Source organism: Danio rerio, chromosome 4 (assembly GCF_052040795.2).
Source record: "Danio rerio strain M-AB ecotype USA chromosome 4, GRCz13ab, whole genome shotgun sequence".
Classification (NCBI taxonomy): Eukaryota; Metazoa; Chordata; class Actinopteri; order Cypriniformes; family Danionidae; genus Danio; species Danio rerio.
The window spans coordinates 9,699,112-9,722,786 of NC_141024.2; the positions used below are offsets into that span (position 1 = coordinate 9,699,112).

At 34.3% G+C, this 23,675-nt stretch overlaps 1 protein-coding gene and 1 long non-coding RNA gene across 2 annotated transcripts in view; one reads left to right on the forward strand and one right to left on the reverse strand.

Moving 5' to 3' along the window:
- Positions 1 to 1,014: 1,014 nt before the first annotated feature.
- Positions 1,015 to 23,675, forward strand: part of LOC141381590 (uncharacterized) — an 82,816-nt gene continuing 60,155 nt past the window's right edge. Inside the window, exons 1-3 of the long non-coding RNA XR_015942368.1 lie at positions 1,015 to 1,201; positions 3,265 to 3,355; positions 6,589 to 6,667. This is a non-coding gene — a long non-coding RNA (uncharacterized LOC141381590). The remainder of the gene's footprint in view (positions 1,202 to 3,264; positions 3,356 to 6,588; positions 6,668 to 23,675) is intronic.
- avpr1ab (arginine vasopressin receptor 1Ab) lies at positions 14,356 to 17,054 on the reverse strand. The gene is given in 2 exon segments (NM_001297676.1): positions 14,356 to 14,774; positions 16,159 to 17,054. Coding segments are annotated over 2 exon segments (1,233 nt in total). The 5' UTR covers positions 17,027 to 17,054; the 3' UTR covers positions 14,356 to 14,409.

Below are 23,675 nucleotides of genomic sequence, written 5' to 3' on the forward strand. Positions count from 1 at the left end.
AAGCCCCTCCCCTTTCGTCCAGCCAGTAAATAAGCCCCGGGGGCCAGTAAAATGCTAGTTGTTAAAATTTAATTATTTACTTTTTTTACAATTAATAATTTGCGACGGAGTATGTAAAAAAAATATTTTAATGCATTACAGTAATTCTGTAGAAAATGAAAGAAAAAGGTTCGAGCCCCCCCAGGATGCAGCAAGTTGGTGCATGGGGGCCCTTGGAAATGTGTTGAAAACAACAACTATAAAGTGTTAAAAAGCATAAACATTATACATATTTTTATGTAATAAAAATGTAATTAAACAGTAATACAAAAATATGATTATATGCTTTGAATAAACCATACAAAGATTAAAGTAAATGCAAAACAGATAAAGCTAAATAGATGACCACAATTTATGATTAACAAATAAATCAAGAATAAATTAGTATTCCATAGCATTAGTATTAGAATTAGTATTCTTACTATTATAATATAAGGAAACTAAAACTTTGTCAAATAATATTAGACCTATTTTTCTTAGAACCAGTTGGGTCTTTATACACACCTTTTAGGGTTCCTCAACATTGGAGGTTCATAGCATCTTAAAAGAATGAATAATTAATGATTATAATAATGATTATAATAAATGCTTATTATTATTATTATTATGCTGTTATAGACACAGAACAAAAATATTTTTAATAATCCAGCACCTTATATGATACTTCAGCATGAATATTCCATATGTTCTTTCTACATTTGTGTACTGTTATTTTTATTTTTTATTTAAACATGACACCCACCAAACTGTAATTAAATGTAAGTTTCAAATTGCATAATATTTAAAATATATGTCTATTTCAGGCATATTTAAAAAAATAATTAAATGATTAAAATGAAACATTTAAAATCATCACATCATTATTTAGCTTGATCATAGGTTTTGTACATGTTTTTAATATGCTTTTTGTCACAGTTGTAATATCTCAGCCGACACCTAGAGGTCAGCAAAATGCTGTAAGGATTTATGAATTTCAGAAGCATGGCGAATTAGGAATGATTTTGCAGACATACCATAAACGCTAGACGTTATGGATCATTATTAATTTAGACACAGCCAGATTCGCTCAGAAAACAATATATTCTTCAATGAAACCTAAATACCCTTTTTTGCCCGAGGAAAATCTGGCTGTGACATTCAGAGGTATATTGTCTGAGTGAAAGTATTAAGTTGTTTTATGTGTAAGTTTGTTTGTTTTTCAACGAGGGAAAATATTTCCTCTGAGATATGTTATACAGGAAGACATTTCACACTTTTAAAGCAGTGTTTTACATTTAAATGACATTTACTTGGTGTATCTATGTATTTAAAAAAATGCTAGTTTCCAAGTTTGTAGCATATATTTTATTTACTGTTACTTGTTATTCAAACGCGCTCATGCTGATTACACCACTGATGACCCGGAAGTTTAGCTCGTTCAAACGCTAGCTTACGTTGCTAATTAAGTAGCGAAAGTAATTTACGAAAATGAACAACGATTTTACAAGAAATAAAGTTTAAAAACGTGTTTACTTAATGGTCTAGTTATGGTACTCCTAACCAATGGTTTTTGTTATATTAATGACCTTATAGTAGCCGTATTTGGAGTAAAACATTGTTTATACAAATGGAAACCAGTAGGCTTTGACAATATCTATGGTTACTACCCATTTACTATATTTATAGCCTACTAAAATAATGTTTAATTTTTGTACTAGTTTAGGGTTTGTGAGTGTAGAAACAAATAACAGTGGTGTGAGAAAGTTGTAATCTTTACAACACAATCTTTACATTTTTAGAAATTATTTTAATCTTATTTATTTTATATTACATTATTAATCAAACATTTCTACATTTTTTTATCAAACATTGTTCATATTTCTCACCAAAAAGTGAGCACTATGATCACACACACGTATGAGTACATTTCTGAGTGTACTTTGCAATGTGAAAAAGAAATCGACATTTACATGTGGTCAATAAATTGAATTTACATAAATAGTGCTATATCGTCTTGTAGATTGTTATTAGGATATGGCACTTATATCATGATGTGAGATTTTTGTCATATCGGCCAGCCCTAGTTTGACATGATGTTTGCATTTAAAATACTTAAATAAAATATAGTAAAATCATGTTTAATTTTTGTAAAGTGTGTGCTACATGAGTGTAGAACAGGGGTCACCAATCTTGGTCCTGGAGGGCCGATATCCCTGCAGGTTTTAGCTCCAACTTGCTTCAACACACCTGCCTGGATGTTTCAAGTATACCTAGTAAGACCTTGAGCTTGTTCAGGTGTGTTTGATTAGGGTTGGAGCTAAAATCTGCAGGACACCAACCCTCCAGGAACAAGTTTGGTGACCACTGGTGTAGAAGCATGAATAACAGCGTAGTGAGAAAGTTGTAATCTTGATAATACAATGTTTATATTTTATGTTATTATTAATCTTATTTATTTTATATTTCTACATTATCAATCAAAAAATGCCCTAAAGTTCTAAGTAAAGTGAGAAATATGATCACTCGCATCACACAATTTATATAGATTGAATTTACAGAAATGGTACTATATAGTCACGTATTTCATTGTCAGGATATCACTATACGGGATTTTTATCATATAAGCCCAGCCCTAGTTTGACATGATATTTGCTTCTAAAAATACTAAAATAAAATAAGATAAAATGGGCTACTAAAATCGTGTTTCCTTTTTGTAAGCGTGTAGGCTACATTAAGAGTTAAGCCAAGCACACATCTAGGCTACCGTAGGCTAAGTTGGAAGTGACTCTGTGATAAATTATGGTTTGGCTTTCGTGATTGGAAAACTGCTTCATGCTGTGTTTGTATGAAAAATGAAATTGAAAGCGAACAATGGATTGCTCTTGTAATTAGCCATCTGACAGCTATTCCCCAACGTGATGACAGCTTACACTTCCAGCACTGATTTCAGACAGAGAAACGGCATGTCTCATAACAACCTCTCTGTCCGTTTTTTTCATAGTAATTCCTTATTGTTTTAAAGGATATGTAGGAAATGTACCATTTTTTAATTCCTTGTATTTTTTAATTGATTTTGTCTGTGACATTGTCTGTGGCTTTTAGTTTCTGTGAAGCACATTGGTCAATTTGGATTGTTTTTAATTGGGCTATATAAATAAACTGTCATTGCCATTGTCATTATGAAGAAAGTATGTAAACTTTGTGAGTAATATAAAAATCTTATGCTTTTTTCTATGTGTGCTACAGACAACGTGCAGCAGATGAGGAATGGAGGATCATACCCAGATATACTTCCGGATAAACACAGAGATTGGGAGTCTCTGGAAAAGGAAACAAGGCAATTCTTGTTTAATAGTATTAGAAAGATGATGTCACATGCACTGGGTTGCTGGGAAGAAAATAAAGCGAGGGATACCGGAAGAAATTTTGCTTAGACAACCAGTATTTGGGCCACTGGAAAGTTTGTTGCCATTCTAGTAATGTCATGTTTATAGTAGCAGCATTGTGAGGGAAAGTTACTTTTAAAGGTAATGTATTACAATCTTCCACTTAATTAAAAAGTAATGCATTGTTAGTTTTGAGTAACAAACAAAAAATATACATCAGAATTTGTCAAACTTGCAAGGTAGCTAGGGGGTTATTGAAAACGTTTAAAAATGCATTGAAGTAATTAAAAACGCAATAAAGATGATTAATACGTCTTTCAATTGTTATATTTTTATTCTTAATATAACATGACAGTGAGACGATTGCTGCATTGAAACACCTATGTGTTTAATAAAGAATACTAGACACAGCTATACTTCAAGTGCAGTGTATCACTGAGGTGGACTAGAAGGCCCACTAGCCTTACAACTCCTAGTGCATACACTACACATTCCTCCTCACCACTCTGTGTGATTGTACTTCAGTTACAATGGTCTTACACTGACTCTTTGTTAACATATGGCATATCAACATACAATTAAACACCTTCACAGTATTACAAATTTGTCAAAACTAAGAGTCTAGAATCCCTAAATCTGTACTAGAACCTTTTAATGATTCAATGTAGTACAGATATGAAGTGTACAGTGTACTAAGACCAACGGAAAAAGTAAACGAGAGTATAGTTCCTATCAATTGGCTTAAAAAAATAGCAACTTTTAAGTTTCTGTCGGTACAATGTAACAACAGAAGAGTGATGAAATATAACCAAACCTTTTGGTTATTTTTAAGCGAGATGCTAATGGTCTAATCCGATTCAATGATTTAAGCTATGCTAAAGGTGTTATTGTCAGACCCAGAGATCGGCTGAATGGATTCAAAAATGCTTCAACTCAACTGTTTAACTTTAGGGGAGTTATAAAATAAGCATCTTTAAAATAATTGTTCCTTGAAATGTTTCTTGAATATTTTTTAAAATAATATTTTAGGGGTTTTCACCTTTATTGATAGGACAGTGACGATTTACAGTCGGGAAAGTGTGGGCAGCAAAGATAGCGGAAGTATCAGCAAAGGACCTCGAGCCAAGAATCGAACTCGGGACACTGCACATGTGTTGACTCACTAAATACTAGGATATTGGCGTGACTAAATGTTTCTTAAATACTGAATTCATTCAACAAACGGACTGGAATCCATCAGTCAGTAAATGTAAAAACAAAGTAAAAAATTAGAAAGTAATGTGTTACTAGTTACTTGGAAAAAGTAATCTCATTACATAGCTTGGGATACTTGTAATACATCGTTTCAACACTGGCAGGCACTGCATTTGAACATACAGGGGTGCTGCTTGCTGGGTTGGGCCCTCTGAGTGAACTTTTTGAAGAGCGGGGAAGGCAGGAGGGATGTGTTTCGTGGACAAAGTGAAGAAAGGGTGTCACAAAAAAAATATATGGCCCCCTATTAGTAACTCCTGGGGCCCATAAAGTGCGTGGGGCGCCCTTGGTAACATATATATATATATATATATATATATATATATATATATATATATATATATATATATATATATATATATATTTAAATGAACAATTGGATGGCCATATTGTGTGTTAAATGCCTTTTGCTCAGAAACAAACATACTTTAATAATAACAAAATATAGTTGTGCTATGGCTTTTCTTGAGAAATAATGAGGTCAAACATGCTGGGTGGGTGAGATATAGAGATATGAGGAGAATGTGATGCAGACAGCTGGAGAGGAAGGCATTAGGAGGCATGCAGGAGAATTATGGACACGTAGAAGTTGTTTTTATCATTCAGACACAGGAGGGCTTCCAGTCTTCTATTTTGGATGCTTTCACCATTACCCGTCCACAAACTAAACTTCCTGTCTCAAACAATGCACTCACTTTCCTTCCTGGCAACCAATTTAACATATTGTTTAGGTTTGAGCATGAGCTATAGGACAACAAAGAGTTCATCCAAACCCGATTGTGTTTAAAATGAGTGCAGTTCTTTGATATCCTTGAAACTCTCGTTGTGTTGGGTTGAAGTCTATGAGACAATTGTTTCCCACTGTGAAATTTAGTCTATTTTTATCCCTTGAAGGATGATCAGGGATGCTTAGAGGAAGAAATAATGAAGAATGTTGGAAAAACAGCCATTGATGTCCATCATATTTTTTCCTCAACATTCTTCACAATATCTCATTTTGTGTTCAACAAAAGAACACTTTAGTGTGAGGAAATAATGAGAAAATGTTCATTTTGGGTGAAGCACTAAATGGGAGGAAAAATGGATAAAATGACAATTTCATTCATTCATTTATTCATTTTCCTTTGGCTTTGTCCCTTATTCATCAGGGCTCGCCACAGCGGAATGAACCACCAACTATTCCAGCATAAGTTTTACATGGCAGATACCCTTCCAGCTGCAACCCAGTGCTGGGAAACGCCCATACACTCTCATTCATACATACACTACGACCAATTTAGTTATTTTAATTCACCGATTATGCATATTTTTGGATTGTGGGGGAAACCAGAGCACCCGGAGGAAACCCACGCTAACACAGGTAGATCATGCAAACTCCACACAAAAATGCCAACTGGCCCAGATGGGACTCGAACCAGCAACCTTTCTGCTGTGAGGCGACAGTGCTAACCACTGAGCCACTATGCCGCCAAGCGACACTTTTGTTATTGTATTTGTTTGTAAGTTAATTTGTAGCTCATAATTAGTGTTTTGAGTGTCGGAATAAATAATTTATGTGAATTTCATCTCTACACGTTCTGAGAGTTGCTTATAACATGCATTTGAAAATGCAATGTGTGGCAAACATCTGTCCAAGTTTGTAATAAATGTGCTTCATAAATCTGTTGTCAACAAAAAAATAAACATTTGAAAAAGAATACTTTCCATCAAAAAATAAAAGCTCTATAGTTTAATAGTTAAAATTAAAGGAAAAAAAAGCAACCATAAATGTTATAATTGTAATTTGGCTATATTAAATAAGTTTTATGGTCTGTTAGTTTTAGTTTTAGGCCTTTTTGTTAATGTTAGGCATGCACTAGAATTAATATGAAGAGAGAACGTTAAGTCTTCTACTTCACCTGAACTTATCTAACCTTTCTTTGCCTTTCAGGGGCATGTGAGGACACTGCAATTACTGCGAACCCAATTAAATCAAGGAGCTGACAGTGCTGGAAACATCAGAGACTAATGTAAGTTATCATGTTTGAAGAAAAAGTGACACATTAATGAAAAACTCCATAAAAGACGCCCCCACCTTGATTTAATTAAAAGTGACAGGAACATTCAAAAATAGATCTTTTTCATTCTGGAATACATTAAGCTTCCTAAAATTATTATTGCAGTCAACTATATATATATATATATATATATATATATATATATATATATATATATATATATATATATATATATATATAAAGTGTCAACAAAGATTATTTAAGACTATGGGCCATATCATACACCCAGTGCATTAAGGCGCAAGGCATGTTTGGCATGATTTGTTGCTATTTTTAGACCAGTGAAACAGTAATTTTCATGTTTTACACCATATTGTTGAAATAGCAAATCCATTTGCGATACTTTCTAAACTCATGGGTGTTCCAGTCTAAAAGAAAAGTGTGTTTAGGCACATCGATGGTGCGTTGCTATTTTAAAGAACTGAAATAGACAGTGCCACTGACCAACTAAAAGCAGGTCTAAACTCCTGTGCAGAGCGTGTTAGTTATGCACCTATGTGTGTTCAAATGCTTACACGTTGCTTAATACACACAGGATGTACAGCAATACACAAATATCTTTACATATGATAAAGAATTAATAGGTTAAAATTTTATGAAAATTATTATTTTCTACATAAATATAAAAAACACTGCCTACATGCCTCATCTCGGCGGGCTTTTTCAGATATTATTATTAGTATTATTTATTATATGCATATTTATATTCGTATTTATATTCAGTGGTTTTGTCCATCTGTCGGGTTTTGGAGACGTATGCGACACTGTATAGGGCATAGGAATATGACGTGTGTTTAGATTTAACTAAGATTTAGATTTAACTTTTTGATCACACTTTGCTAATATTGTTCGTTTTTTTATTTGCTGGAAATTAGAACTGAATTTAGAAATAGTTTTGAAACAAATCTTTGCGCTTAACAAACTAAATTAAATATGTAGGCTAACGGATGTCTTCAGTGGAGTGAGTACAACACTGTTTATCGACAAAAGTGAAGGAGTAAAGAGTAAAAGTAAAGGGAAAGTACAGAGGCTAAATGGAAGAGGCTTGTTCTTTATCCTCGGGCTGCAGATGCTCTGTTCAACTGTTTTCTTGCTAGTGAACCATTCATTTTTTCCACTTACAAAGTTGGCCATCTAAACAGCAAATGCACCATGGCACGACGCAACTGACTCTTAAAGGGAATTTGAGATGAGACTCTGATTGGTTTAATGAACGTTATACTCAAAACATACCCATAACTCATTAAGAGAATAAGCACAACTCTGTTAGACCATGCACCGGGGCACAGAGTGTATACACACAAATACATTCGATTTAAAAAGTTAAGCTATAACAAAACCCTACTTTGCATAATTAGGAACAGAAAATAAAAATAAACAATTATTCCAATAAGAAACCATTGCATTTTTTTAATTGACGGTACATTTTCACTATTAAAACTGCAAATGCAACAACGTTTTATTACAAAACTATATTAAAAAATTCTGTTCTGTAAACATTTTCATTGTATATTCAATTATAGCGTTCCCCAGATTTGTTCACATTAAAATAACACAGATTTTGTTGCAGTATCCTAATGTATATCTCAATTAAGTGTATTTATATTTGTGTGAGTGTACCATACCTGCTTTACTGGAACCTTGCGGCTCTGTGCTGTGTATTTAATGTCTTTTAAAGTCCACATGGCCCTCTTCATTATTAGATTTGCTTTCTAAAAAACCAAGAACCTTTCCTGTTTGACTCATTGACAAGGCATGCTTTTCCCGTCCACGACATTTAAGTTTAAGAGATGAGTCTGATATTACCTGTCAATTGGGTTACAATCCTATAATAAAACGCTGATTGGTTTCCAGTAGCATTCGGATCCGAAGACCAAACCCGCATTATGTGACAAGATCATTTGAGACCTGGCTTAGCCTGAACGTACCTGTTGATAAGGCTGGGATTGGGAGATCGGAGCCACTGGGGTTTTCATTTTAGGCAGATAAGAGAAAGCTATGGGAGATGAGGAGAGTTTAAGCATAAAACCGCACCAAGATTGAAGCAGATGTAAAGGATCACGCTTTCACATGCAGAGCGCTGCGTTACGCCAGATTTTCTCACACTCACACATTAGTGGGCCTGAAGAGGACACCCAAAACACACTTAAAATGACATCACATTTAATAGCAATATCAAATCAAGTAGTGTTTGGTTTAAGTATTAGCATTGATTTAATTTACATTTAGCCATTTAGAAGGTGGTTTTAATGTCTTTTTTTGATGTTACGCCATGATTTTCTCACACTTACAGATTAGTGGGCCTAAACTTGACAAACAAAACACTTACATTTAATTGCAATATTAAGTCAAGTAGTGTTTGTTCTCAGTAAAGGTAGTATTTCATTTACATTTAGCCATTTAGAAGGTGTTTTTAATGTGTTTTTTAAAGCCTGATCTTATGCGGAAACGTAACTATTTTACGTTTTGTCAGTTTATTGGCTAATTCATACAAATTCTTACAAGTTTGAAGAGGTGGCAACCAACCCTGCCCCTAAACCCAACATTTATTGGGGGATAAGCAAATCGTACTAAATTGTACGAATGAGATCATACAAATACGAATTAGCCCCTAAATCAAAAAGGTATAAATTGCAGCGAGGTTGTGTTGGTTTTTTAATGTTATGTTATGTTAATGTTATGTTTGGGTTGCTAATGTAGATACCCAAAAAACTCTTGGAATCACATCGCATTCAATAGCAGTATCAAGTAGTGATAAGTTTTAGTAAATGCAGTATTAGCATATAGATTTCATTTACATTTAGCCATTTAGAAGGTGTTTTTATTATGTGATAAACATCATATGCAATTTATTAAACAAAACATTTTGGTTATTGTGTCTTCTGCTTTCCTGTTTAGAAAGTTTAAACCTTTTTGTTGTTTGTTTTGTTAGAAATGCAATATTCATATCCATTGCAATTCTGTGGGGAAAAAATGAATTGTGAAATATGTAAAACATTTGCAAGATGTAAACTTGCGATTGCAAAAAAATTAATGAAAAAATCTTTCAACATTGAGCCAAAACTGTTGGATAGCTTTTAAACTTAGTAAAAATAAAATTGCAATTAAAAATTATTAAAAAAATTTAAATAGAATTTTTTGTAAATTTATAAATGGGGTGGCGCAGTGGCTAGCACTGTCGCCTAACAGCAAGGTCGATGGTTAGAGCCTCGGGTGGGTCAGTTGGCATTTCTTTGTGGAGTTTGCATGTTCTCCCCGTGTTTGCGTGGGTTTCCTCTGGGTGCTCCGGTTTCCCCCTGAGTCCATAAACATGCAGTATAGGTGAATTGTGTGAGCTAAATTGTCAGTATTGTATGTCTATGAAAGAGTGTGTATGGGTGTTTGGTTGCAGCTGGAAGGGCGTCCTCTGTGTAAAACATATAAAGGATAAGTTGTTGTTTTTTCCGCTGTGGTAACCCCTGATTAATAAAAGGACTAAGCTGAAAAGAAAATGAATGAATGAATGAATAAACTAAATTTCATATGTATTTTTTATTTCTACATTTTCAGTCAGAATTATTCCTCAGAAATGCAATTTTGTATCTTGCAGTTTCGAGTCTGATTTATGAGCTTAAAAAATTGCAATATAAGAAAATAGTCAAAATTGTGCGAAATAAAATTAAAAATTCAGAGAAAACAAGTCAAAATTGCAAGATGTAAGATGAGTAAAAGAAAATTCCAATATAACTGACACACTGTAAACAAACATGCTGGGTTCCACACAATCGATTTGTGTTTTTTTGGAGCACACAAAAAAAAAACTCAAGAACTGTGCTTTTTCAGTTAATTTTAAATATGTAAATAAGTCTAATTTTGAGTGTAAACTGTGTATAATTGTAATATAACATACCCTATAATGAAGAAAACTGAAGTATTGGGTCATTTGTTTATATTGCTATATTTGTTGACCTATCATAGCACCTATAGACTTACCAAAACACATTAATTCAAGTATTTACAGTAGCATGGTTCAAAAACACAGTAGTGTAGTGTACTACATATTAGTATAGTACTTAATCAAAAACTGAGTTTGGAAATTGCTGAAGAATCTCAGATGAACTTTCATAAAGCCAATAAACTTTCATCTACAAGAAAAAGGTGCAGTTCTGAGAGAAAATGTCAGTTGCTGTACCTCTTTTGTTTTTATTTTATGATGAAAACCACAAGTAAAATCAGTTCTGAAAAAACAAAAAGTAATGTTTGCCTGCAGATGCCGCTTGCTGCTATTGTGTTATGTAACGTAATGAAACTGATACATTAGCTGTTATTAAGTTATGCTGTGTAATTAAGCGCAAATGAGTCACTCCGTATAATATATCTGTGACTATGTAATAAGAGGTCATTCTAGTTTTGCGTTACGCAACCGGGATTGCAGACACTCGTCACCACAGTGGAAAATTACTCCCACAGCTCACCAGGGCCGTCGAAATAACTTAATTAAGTTTATATTTCGTCCTTCTTTGATCTCGGTGCCATTATTACTAATGTAATCTGGGGGAGACGTGCCAATCAAACGTATTTTTGGGCCTGTGTATTGTAATGATAACGGCTGATTTGATAACCATGCAAGTTTGTTTACTTGTTGTAACTCATGCACACACACTCATGGATGGTTTGCGATGTTTATTTGCAATATTTGTATCTATTTACAAGTCTTTGAGACAACAAAAAATACCATTTCTCTTACAAATTACAAACACCAGACAAGCTGATTTGGATGTTTTGCCCAAAGTTTGTTGCAAGCAACTTTAAAACACTGACACACACACACTCACGTTACACTTTTTTACTCCCAAACCATAAAAAACATGACTTAATACTATACTAATATACAGTAAATGCTACAGTGTTTTTGAACCATACTATGGTAAAGTACTTGAATTAACGTGTTCTGGTAATTCTTTAGTTGCTATCGTAACTCAGCAAATATAGTAATATAAACAAATGACCCAATACTGTAGTTTTCTACAAGTTTAGAGTCTATTATATTGCAATTATATACATTTACACTCAAATAATGATGTTCATTCCACTTTTATTTGTTTTAAATTTGTTTCTATAAGTTAATTGGGGCGGCATGGTGGCTCAGTGGTTACCACTGTCACCTCACAGCAAGAAGATCGCTAGTTCGAGTCCCAGCTGGGCCAATTGGTATTTCTGTTTAGAGTTTGGGTGCTCTGGTTTCCCCCACAGTCCAAAGACAAGCACTAGAGGTAAACTGGATGAACTAAATTGGCCATTTCCAAGTTCTGGGTTGCAACTGAAAGGGCATCCGCTGTGTAAAACATATGCTGGAATAGTTGGCGGTTCATTCCGCTGTATCGACCTCTGATGAATCAGAGACTAAGCCGAAGAAGAATGAATAAGTTAACCTAATTGCTTCATGTTGTCCCAACACAAATCGATTTGTGTAGAACCCAGCATTTTGTACAGTGTACTGTACTAAAAACTAAAGTACTACAGTATTTGTTACAGTTTACTACAGTATAGCATTCGTTAACAAAGGGTAAATGCTACAGTATAATACACTCTACTATAATCTCAGAAATAAAGGAGCTGTCACTGGGGCAGTACCTTTTTAAAAGATACATATTTTACCCAAATAATCCACAGTTGTACCTAAAAGGTGCATATTTGTACCAAAATGTAACTTAAAAGTACCTTTAAGGTACCATAATGGACCCTTCAGGTACAAATATGTACCTTTTGAAAAGGTACTGCCCCAGAGACAGCTCCCTTACCTTTATTTCTGAGAGTGTACAATATGGTTCAAAAACACTATAGTATTTACTATAAATTACTATAGTATTTGTTTCAAGAGCATCACATTATTGTTGTAAACAAATAAGTCACAGACTTTAGTCATAAAGGAAGGTTCAACACGACATGTATACTGTAACATATAAGAATCAACACATTTATTTCAGTAACAAATAACCATTGTCCATCTGTCTCTGCAGTAGAAACCATTTCCTCTGCCGTCGCACATTAATTTGCTTTGTTTAGTAAGTCGAGCCCCAATATACAGTTGAAGTCTCAATTATTAGCCCCCCTGTTTATTTTATTCCTCGATTTCTGTTTAACAGAGAGAAGATTTGTTCAACACTTTTCTGAACTTAATAGTTTTTATAACTCATGTCTAATAACTGATTTATTTTATTTTTGCCATGATGACAGTAAATAATATTTGACTAGATCTTTTTCAAGACACTAGTATTCAGCATAGCCAGAGGGGGTTTGGGTGGTTCAAAATACCCATGTCCGTAATTGACAAATGTCCAGAATTTGTCCCATACATGATCTTATTTGTACAATTTTGACTGCTATGCCATCATAAATAGCAAAAATAACCATAGAAAAAAGGTTTTGAGACAAAGCAAAATCCTCTGTTGGCTGTCGCTTCGGTGCAATTTGAGCTTATCAGTTTTTTCCAATGCAAACAATTATTTTTCATGAGTCCAACATCCAACTGTGCAAGAAAACATACAATCTGATGTAAGTGAAGTCTTCTTTAGCTACTGTATTGTTTTTAAATAGAGAACAAATTTCACAAGTAAAATCTGGGACATTCACTTGAAGCAAATAATGACCCATATTAAGATTCACTCAAATACTATTTTGGTTAATGTTGTTATCCATCAATTTCCAAATGTACTTTATTACAAGAGAGGCTAGAAAAATCGTGAAGCTCTAAGTTATTATGTTTGATTTTTATATATTTTTTATTATTCAAATAGCCAAATCCTGATTAAGAAAAATTAAATGTGCTGGCCAGTTTGTTATTTGCCTAATAAATGACAATAGACTACAGTTTTTAGTTTAAAACTTTAGCACAGGGCTCTCAACCTCAATTCCTGGAGGGCCGCAGGTCTGCACAGTTTAGCTCCAACCACCTTCAACTCACACCTGCTCAATAGTCTTTAGTAGTCTTGAACACCTTGATTATTTGGATCAGCTGTGTTTGATTAGGGTTGGTGCAAAACTGCAGAGCTGTGGCGCTCCAGGAATTGAGTTTGAGACCTATGGTTTTACAGATTCCTATTGTTTCAGATGATATATGATGTAATAAATTAGTATTTTAAAAGTAAGTATTTTTCATATTTATTTTTTCTAAATCTTTATAAAATATTTTTGGCACATCAAAAAGCTAAAAATAGTGCTTAAAATGTCACTAAAATGCATTTAAATCTCATAATTAAATAGAAAATGAGGTGTATAACTGAAACAAGTCCACTTGAAAAAAGAACCGACCCATTCACCAGGCTGGCTACGGGGCTGCATTTAAAGGCTTAACTAAGCCAGTTACATTAATTAGGCAAGTCATTGTATAATGACGATTTGTTTTTTAGACAAAAACAAAATATTGCTTAAGGGGGCTAATAATATTGTATAATATAATAATATCATATTTTAATAGAAAATTAAAAATTTATTTTATTACAGCTGAAATAAACCAAATAAGACTTACTGTAAAAAATAAGACAAAATAAGACAATAGTGTGAAAAATTTCTTGCCCTGTTAAACATAATTTGGGAAATATGTAAAAAAAAAAAAAAAAAAAAGATTTCAAAAATTCACAGGAGGGTAAATACTTTTGACTTCAACTCTATACATTTATTGACTGTCTTTTTTTATTATTCATCCAACATGGCTTCTAGGACTCCATAGGCACGCTCTGACTTGATTTGCGCGAACAGTCAAAATGCAAACACTGACTGGATTTGCGGGAATAGTCTAGGCCTATCGACTGACTGGACTTTCGGGAGTTGCATGGGTCTTTCCAGGAGTCAAAGCCATCTTTGGCGCGGACAGAGGTCAGCTTGGACAGGAGTGTGTTCCTCCTGATGCTGCTGTCCGAGTCCTCTTTGTGCAGGGTGTTTTGGGGTTTGTTCCAGCATGGGAAACAGCCTAAGAAGTCGTGGAGAAGGTGGCCACTGAACAGCATGTAGATCCACGGGTTACAGCAGCTGTTGAGGCTCGCCAGCAGGGCAGAGAGGGTCACCGCTGCATTTTCTGAATCTGAAAAGTACATTCGTGGTTGAAGGAGTTTAGAAATTGCTCACAAGAGTAGCAGGATTAACTTTAGTTTTACTAATGCACTTGTTATGATCAAGCAATCCTACTTGAATTGAAATCTGATTTAAAGGGATAGTAATGTATTGTTTACTGAACTCCCAAGAGTTTCTTTCTTTTGTTGAACACAAAAGAAGATATTTTGAAGAATGTTGAGAGCTGTAAACATTGACATCCATAGTAAACAAAACAAATACTATAGAACTCAATGGTTACAGGTTTTCATTTTGCTTTAGAATGTCTTCGTTTGTGTTCAACAGAAGAAATAAACTTGTTAAGGGTAAGTAAATGATGACAGCATTGTCATTTTTGGGTGAACGATCCCTTTAAATATTTATCAAATAATAGGATATTGATTCAAATGTTATTTCAAATATGTGTTGAAAGATAAACTATTTCTCACTGTTGATAGATGTGTCTTTTAAGATGTGAATTTCTTCAAGATATTAGGTTATGTAATCAATCATTTTACCTTTCAATCTGTTTCGAGATAAGAAGATGCTTCACGGAAAGCAATATTAGCTTTATAAAATGCACATTATGTAATGGTACTGTATAAACACTGATAATAATGAAAACAGAAATACTATACCCTTATATCCTGTAATCTCAAAGGAATGCTAATGGAATTTAAAAAAAGACTCTGAGAGGCTGATAAGATCTTCTTGGATCAAGTGAAATTCTGGAGAAAAAATGTCTTATTCAATTCTTATAGGATCTTGGTTTGGTTTCATTAGTAGAGATTCCCAGTTTGTTTTTTCTTTTCATTAGTTTTTTCCATTGCACAAAAAATAACCATGTTAACGTGTTTTAAAAACATATACAGATACTATAGTCAAATTTAAGTTATGGTGACTTGGTTGAACGTCGTTTTTATTTTATCTATGTTTGTGTGTCTGTCTCTGTGTATGTATAATCAACCCATGATTAATTTCGCAAGGGTGGTAAGCAAATACACAACTCCCTTTTGGGAGGAGTTGCTTGGTTAATATCATAATTACCGTCATAATTAGCTTTGAACAACGTATTGTGGGATTAAAAAGCTCATTTCAAATTTACGGGATTTTTTAAAACCCTTTTTCTGGTGTATTAAACTAGTGTCGTTGATTTTGACATATACGTATGTTTCAGCAACATTTCAAGTAACAACAAATGTTAGATAAGGATACTCAAGAGTATGTAAAATAAATGTTTATAGCCTATATTTGGAACGAAGCTTTCGCGTCCTGAAATTTAAATGACAAAATCGACTCTTTAAACTTGTATTTTTTAAGTATTATGTTTAAATATTCGTGCGCATGTAATCCGCGTAATGCTGCGGGGAACCTACCATCCCAGGAGAAGTTTTCATCCCAGACTGACCACATTTGCACGGTGAAGAACGGAGCCCAGCACACAATGTACGCCAAAACAATCACGAAGGTCATCTTGACCGTGCGCAGTTTGGCTCTGGAGATGATGGTGACGCTGCTGACGGACGCCTTTCCGATCATCCCGCTCTTGGGGTTGTGCGCGGCGCCTCGCTTCGTCTTGCACTTGAAGTTCTTCCAGATGCTGTGGCAGATGAACCCGTAGCAGATCATGAGGATGACCACCGGGATGAGGAAGATGCCCACGGTGATCCAGGTGATGTAGGCTCGGATGCCCCACGGCTCGATGAAGTGTCCCCAGCAGTCATACACATCCGAGCCGTTCTGGATCTCGCTCAGGGAGAAGATGAAGTACTGAGGAGTGCTGAGCAACAGGCTGCAGAGCCAAGTGGAGCAGATCATGATGTACGCGCGCCGCGTGGGCTGCTGGAGGGTTTTAAGAGGGTGGCATATAGCGATGTAGCGGTCCAGAGTCATCATCACCATCATATAAGTGGACGCGAACATTCCCAAGACCTGGAGATGCTTGACTATCCGGCAAAGAAAGTCAGGTCCGTAAAACCTGTAAGTGATCTCCCAGCAGAGCTGTGGGAGAACCTGGAAGAAAGCCACCACCAGGTCCGCGAGGCTCAGGTGCTTGATGAACAGGTGCATGCGCGAGCTCTTCTTCTTGGTGTTGTGCATGGCCAGCAAAACGCACAGATTTCCGACAACCGCCACGAGGAAAGTGACGCTCAGGACCGTGATCTCCATTTTGGCCACATCTTCGTTCCTCCCGAACGGATCGGTAGTGTTGTTCGCCGTGATTTGGTTCGACGTGTTGCCCATGGTTGGGTTTGGAAACGAGCAGTGGTTTTCATGCGTAAAGGCGCGAGCGCGCGGTCAGGTATGCGGAGATGTGCGCGCTGCGCCGGGCATCATTGCGCACGGAATCTCGTGCGTAAAAGGCAGCCGTTGAAGAGTCCTCAGTTAGAATGGACAGGATTGATGCATTATTGTTTCAGAGACACGAGCTGTATTCGGATCGTACACATAAGTGTGTCTCGGTTGTGATCTGACGCACAAAGGTCAGGAAGATTGTCTGACAAGTGTTGACAAGCATTCCTTAAATCCAACCCCCACTGAAGAGGCTGGAAAGCTCAAGAGCCGCCCCTTCCCTCTCCCCTTCTGCACGCCCATAATCAGTCTGATAAATAACATTACAAGTGGATGTAGGTACAAGCGGCGCGCGCTCTTATTGGAACTATTTATGCGCAAAAATGCATGAAGTAAAATGCAGATACGGCCATTTGTTATATGATTACCTTTATATGAAATAATCGATTGTTTTAACCATTAAAATAAGGATTTAATGACCTTCTAAGGATTTAAATCCCAGTTTCCCTACACATGAAAGTATCCAAATAACATGTAGTGACCCCCGAAATAATCAATAAATTTATATTATTAATAAAAATCCATAATACGAAAAAATCAATAACTTTTCTTTTGAGAAAGTAACATATATTCTGAATTAGCATAAAAATTCAGTTTAGAGATTTTAAACTTTTTACTAACGTTCATAAAACCCTTATACACTGACAGGGATATAGACATACAAGACAAAAAATCGTCACTAAAACCCTAACCCTAAACGTTAAGGTAACTCTTTGAGCAAACCATTTAAGTTCAAAAACTAATCCTAATGTGTACAGTACTGTGAAATTAATCAATTTATGTAAACTAAGGAATTTGAGTAGAGTAAAACCCAATAAATAAAGAGAACTCAAACCAATTGAGTACTGTAAAACCCAATAAGTTAAGCCAACTCAAATTGTTTGAGGAAAACTATTGCTACAAACCATTTGGGTTAAAAAAAACAACTAATCCATAAGAGTTCTGTGAACTTGACGTAATGAGGTATCACCACTTTACCTTCAACATTAAGTTCAAAACTCTTTTCAAATGAGTAGAATTAATTTTCAGTAAATTTTGAGTTAACTACACTCAATTCATTTGATTAAGTTGACGGTTGAGTTTTACAGTGTACACTAACCTTTCATTTAGAGTTTTGATGCACCTATTATCATGGTTCAAACAAAGTAATCTTTGGTCATGTGACAATTTGCTCCCACCATATGACTCTGCACAAATTGTATTGGCACATTTACGTTTGCTATGTTTACAAAAACACCAGTTAGTACCATTTTTAGAGCATTGTAAATAGGGCTGAGCTGATAAACAAAACTATATCGCAATCAAATGTATGTCAATAACAATGATAAGCTCTGGACTTTTTACTGATCACACAGCAGAAATGTGCAACAATGGGAATCCAGAAATGTGTTGATATTAGAGATGCACCAAATTTTTGGCTGCCAAATATTAATGTCCACCGAAAATAGGTTATGTCATTTAATGAACCCTCTTTGCTGGAACACTGTTTCTAAATATGGAAGCATTGACAACTGATATCGAAATATTAATCGTTATCGTTCAATATGGAAATAATTCACTGAGATTGCATTTTTTCCCATACCGCCCAGCCCTAATTGTAAAGAAGTACATTTTACAATCACTATTGTGACCAATGGGAATAAATGGTGGAAAGAGTCTATTAAAATATCCTATACTCTAAGTTAAAAACAAGTTTATTAAAAAAAGATCTTTAGGAAACCCCGAAAGGATTTTTCAATACTAAAACTGCTATATTTTCTAAGGGTGTTTGGCAGCGCGCTCTTGTTTGCCTCATGTTTATTAGCTACGTGATTGTTGGTAATGACAGAAGGAAAAATGTCCATAAATTTCCTAATTTGATCCAGTCATGTTGGAAACACAAATGCCATATAGCTGAAGGAAAATACACTGAGTGTGTGCCACACACTTAAGTCTTAATGGAGTGGTGTCATCTGGCAGATTTACAGGCAGGTACTTGTACACTCTGATTTATATCAAGGTTAATGTGCGCAGGCAGAAAACAGGAGACATTTGGATCTAATATAGTCTTATTGGCATTACTTGCGCCTTGTGTTTATGAATAACTAGCCAGAAAAAAACATTGCATAACACAGACACCACACAGCGCACAGTCCCTTTTTTAAAGTTTCTTCTTTTTTATATACAGTTAAGTCGGAATTATAAGTCCCCCTGTATTATTAACCCCCTTGTTTATTTTTTTTACCCAACTTCTGTTTAACAGAGTGAAGATTTTCTTCAGCACATTTCTAAACATAATAGTTTCAATAACTCATCTTTAATAACTGATTTATTTTATCTTTGCCATGATGAAAATAATATTTGACTAGATATTTTTCAAGACACTTCTATACAGCTTAAAGTGACATTTAAAGGCTTAACTTGGTTAATTAGGTTAACTAGGCAGGCTTAAAGGGGCTACAATTTTTACCTTAAAATGTTTTTTTTTTTTTTCTAGCCGAAATAAAACAAATAAGACTTTCTCCAGAAGAAAAAATATTATCAGACATACTGTGAAATTTTCCTTGCTCTGTTCAACATAATTTGGGAAATATTTAAAAAAGAAAAAGAAAATCAAAGGGGGGCTAATAATTCTGACTTCAGTATATATACACACAGACTGCACACTTGAAAGTAAAATACTGTATAGATAATGTACTTTATAGTGTGTAATGGCATATAAAACGGGCTATAAATAATACTTAAGTAACATTTTCTCTCTGCGTTTTTGGCTAAAAGCATACTTGAGTGAAAAGAGTTATTAAATATAAAAGTAACATAGCAAAAATAATGGAGAAGGCTTTTATTAAAAGTTGGATGACGGGGGATATTAAACCAATGGGAAAATATTCATCTAGTTTTTTAAAATTAATACATTTTTTACATTATTTTTAGTTATCCAAAATAACTGTGGATTATTTTGGGCATTTACATCTTTATACAGTTGAAGTCAGAATGTTTAGCCCCCCTGAATTATTAGCCCCCCCTCGTTTATTTTTTCCCCAATTTCCCCAAAGAGCAGATTTTTAAAAAACATTTCTAAACATAATAGTTTTAACAACTCATCTCTAATAACTGATTTATTTTATCTTTGTGATGATGACAGTTAATAATAAGGTCACTTCTATACAGCTTAAAGTGACATTTAAAGGCTTAACTAGGTTAACTAGGCAGGTTAGGGTAATTAGGCAAGTTATTGTATAACGATGGTTGGTTCTGTAAAATACTGAAAAAATATAGCTGAAAGGGGCTAATAATATTGACCTTAAAATGGTGTTTTAAAAATGTAAAACTGCTTTTATCCTAGCCGAAATAAAATAAATAAGACTTTCTCCAGAAGAAAAAATATTATCAGACATACTGTACTGAAAACTTCCTTCTGTTAAACATAATTTGGGAAATATTTAAAAAAAGAAAAAAAAACTCAAAGAAGGGCTAATAATTCTGACTTCAACTTGTATTTGTTATGATTATTTATGACTACATTCATCCAAATAGCATTCATTGAGTATGAAAGAATAGTTATTTTATTCAACTTGTAATTTCATTTCATCCTTGTTTCCTTTCAATAACGTGTTTTTTCGTCACTAATTTAAAGTTTCACTTCGGACCTTCAGTATGATAATGCTCACATCAAAAGCCATCATTGTGTACCTTTTGTGTATATGTATGTACTAAAATAGCTTTAAGTAACATAAAAAGTGTGACATCTTGACAAATTGTTTTACAGCGCAGTCAGAGAGTGATTGTGGATATCAGTGCCTCCATTTTCAGTCCATTTATACTAGAACACTACACCAGCATTTTCATCTAAAGCAGGGTCTTCGGCATTTTCAAAGTACTCAAAGGTGAAACAACAACAAAACTTTAAACAAAAAGCAATCGCTAGTCATAAGCATCTATAGTAGAAAAAGAGAAGGATATCATTGGCTACCAGTTTCCAAAATTCTTCAAAATATTTCCTTTCAATTCAACAAAAGACAGAAAAACTCAAGCAAACTTGGAAAAAAATGGAGATTGAGTAAACGATGACAGGATTTTACTATTCCCTTAAGATCTGATCTGTATTCCTTATCTACAGGTTGTTTTGGACCAAACCCATGTGCTAAATTTAAAAATGTAAATGAGCTTCTTCTAAAAACGAACCTCTAGTGCATGTCAATAGATGCAGGAGGCTGAAAAATCGATCAGGTCTGTCCATAATGAAGGCTCATCAGTGGAAGGAGACAAAAGGGCATCAGCGTTTGACACAAACGAGCAGTTTCTCCCACACAAATGCTGGAAACACCCCCAAATCACCCGCTGAAAATCACCGAACACTTCTTCAAGTGCTTAAAACACTTACCTCCTGGCCATACAGCAGCAGAAAGCTTTCAGTCAGTCCATCTCTTCACAAATGTTCACAGTAAAAAAAAAAAAAAACACTCTGAAGATGTTTTAGCACTGCTTTGCTTCGTGCCCCATTTGTCCACCACAGGTGCAATCTGAATGAAGAAGTATTTCAGAACGTTTTTCATAACTATTTAGATACTGATAAAAATAACTTGTGGAAAGGTTTGATGGATGTTTGTGTGCCTGTTTGAACAGTAAGATGGCACACATACTGTCATTTGCTGCTTGCTATAGTTGGCTGTAGATTTAATTAGTGAGTGACATTTCATGCTAGAGAGCTTTTGATTGGAAGGCAGAGTGCAGGATGAGTCATCAACATTCTTGGTTTGTTATCTCGGATTATAATACCTGTAGGGGTGACACGATGGCTCAGTGCTTAGCACTGTCGCCTCATCGCAAGAAGGATGCTGTTTCAAGTCCCAATAGTTGGCATTTCTATGTGAAGTTTGCATGTTCTCATCGTGTTCGCGATTGTTTCCTCCTGGTGCTCCGGTTTCCCCCACACTCCAAAGAGATGTGCTAGGTGAATTGAATAAACTGAATTGGCCTTAGTTTATAAGTGTGAATGAGTGTGTTTGGGTGTTTCCCAGTATTGTGTTGTGGATGGAAGGGCATCCTGTGTGTAAAACATGCTGGATAAGTTGGGGGTTCATTCCGCTGTGGCGATCCCTGATTAATAAAAGGGACTAAGCCAAAGGAAAATGAATGAACGAATGAAAACTAAGATTATTAAGGTAATTTTGTGAAAGACAATCTTTAATTAATAGTGTCTCTTGGCATTTTGTGCATTTTTTTGTGTGAATTGTCAATTTTAAGAGCAAAATATACACTTTATTTGATCAATTTCATAAAATATATATATTTTAAATTGATTTATAATAAAAAATATTAGATTTTTTTTTAAAATAAATGAACGGTTGGAATATGTTATCCAAGAAACGCTATTTGAGTCTTTTTTGGTCAAAAAATATCATGTTTAAATCAGTGTTTTACTTATTTTTTGTAAATTACTATTTTCAATGCATACAAACAGAAAAATATTTACTTGTAATGAACTGTATGATTATTCAAGTATGAATTTTGTATGCTTAATTTAATCTTTATTTGTTTTCTTGTCTTTTTTAATTGTTCATTTTAAATTAAAATGCATAAAAACGTTTTTTGAAGTTATATATTGTATATATTATTAATAATTATTTGTTCATTATTTAAATGTAAATGCATTGAACTTCATTTGAAAAATGGAAATTAAAAATGATCGAAAATGTATTACAAGAACACACTATAATTTAAAAAAAAATAATAATAATAATAATTTTTTTGTATTTATATACCGCCTTTCCAGAGCTCAAGGACACTTTACAAAGAATGCGACAAAAAGAGATGGTACAAGCAAATAAAAGATGTTCAAACATACAGGAAGTCAAATATAACAAACTGGAAATACAAAAACAAGACCTAAGAGACAAATGAGCAGAGTGCAGGTGGATCATATAAAGTGGTCAGTTTGGCAGATCAGAAGTGAAGTATTAAAGAAAACAAGTGAGTTTTAAGTAAGGATATGAATTCAGAGATATTAGCAGAACGGAGTGAGCGTGGTAGAGCCTTCTAGAGTTTGGGTGCAAAACTCTAAATGATCTGCCCCCCATTGAAGAGAGACTGTACCGATAGTACTGATACTATATCCTCTATTGCAAAACTATATACATAATAGGAACTTAAACTCCGAAAACTGAACTGACACAGTTTCAATTTACTATAATCTTCTATGTTAAGCTGCTTTGACACAATGTACATTGTAAAAGTGCTCTGGAAATTGAATAAATATGTTTCATGGTATTGTGATTACTGCTCTAAAATAAGTTGTTTTTTTAATGTCTGGGTTAAAAACAGCAACTTTTTTTCCCCCAATTGAACAAAATAAATTTTATTTTAAGAAACATTTGAAATATTTTGAAGCATGTCAGGCCAAATAATTCAAATGAATCATTAGTCATTCTGAATCATTCTGCTTTAATCATTAGATTCAAAAACACTGATTGTCTCACAGCATTAAAACAGCATCATTTGAGATCTTTACTGCTGGAGATACTATTGTCCTAAAAACATAAAAATGTAAATAAAAAATCTT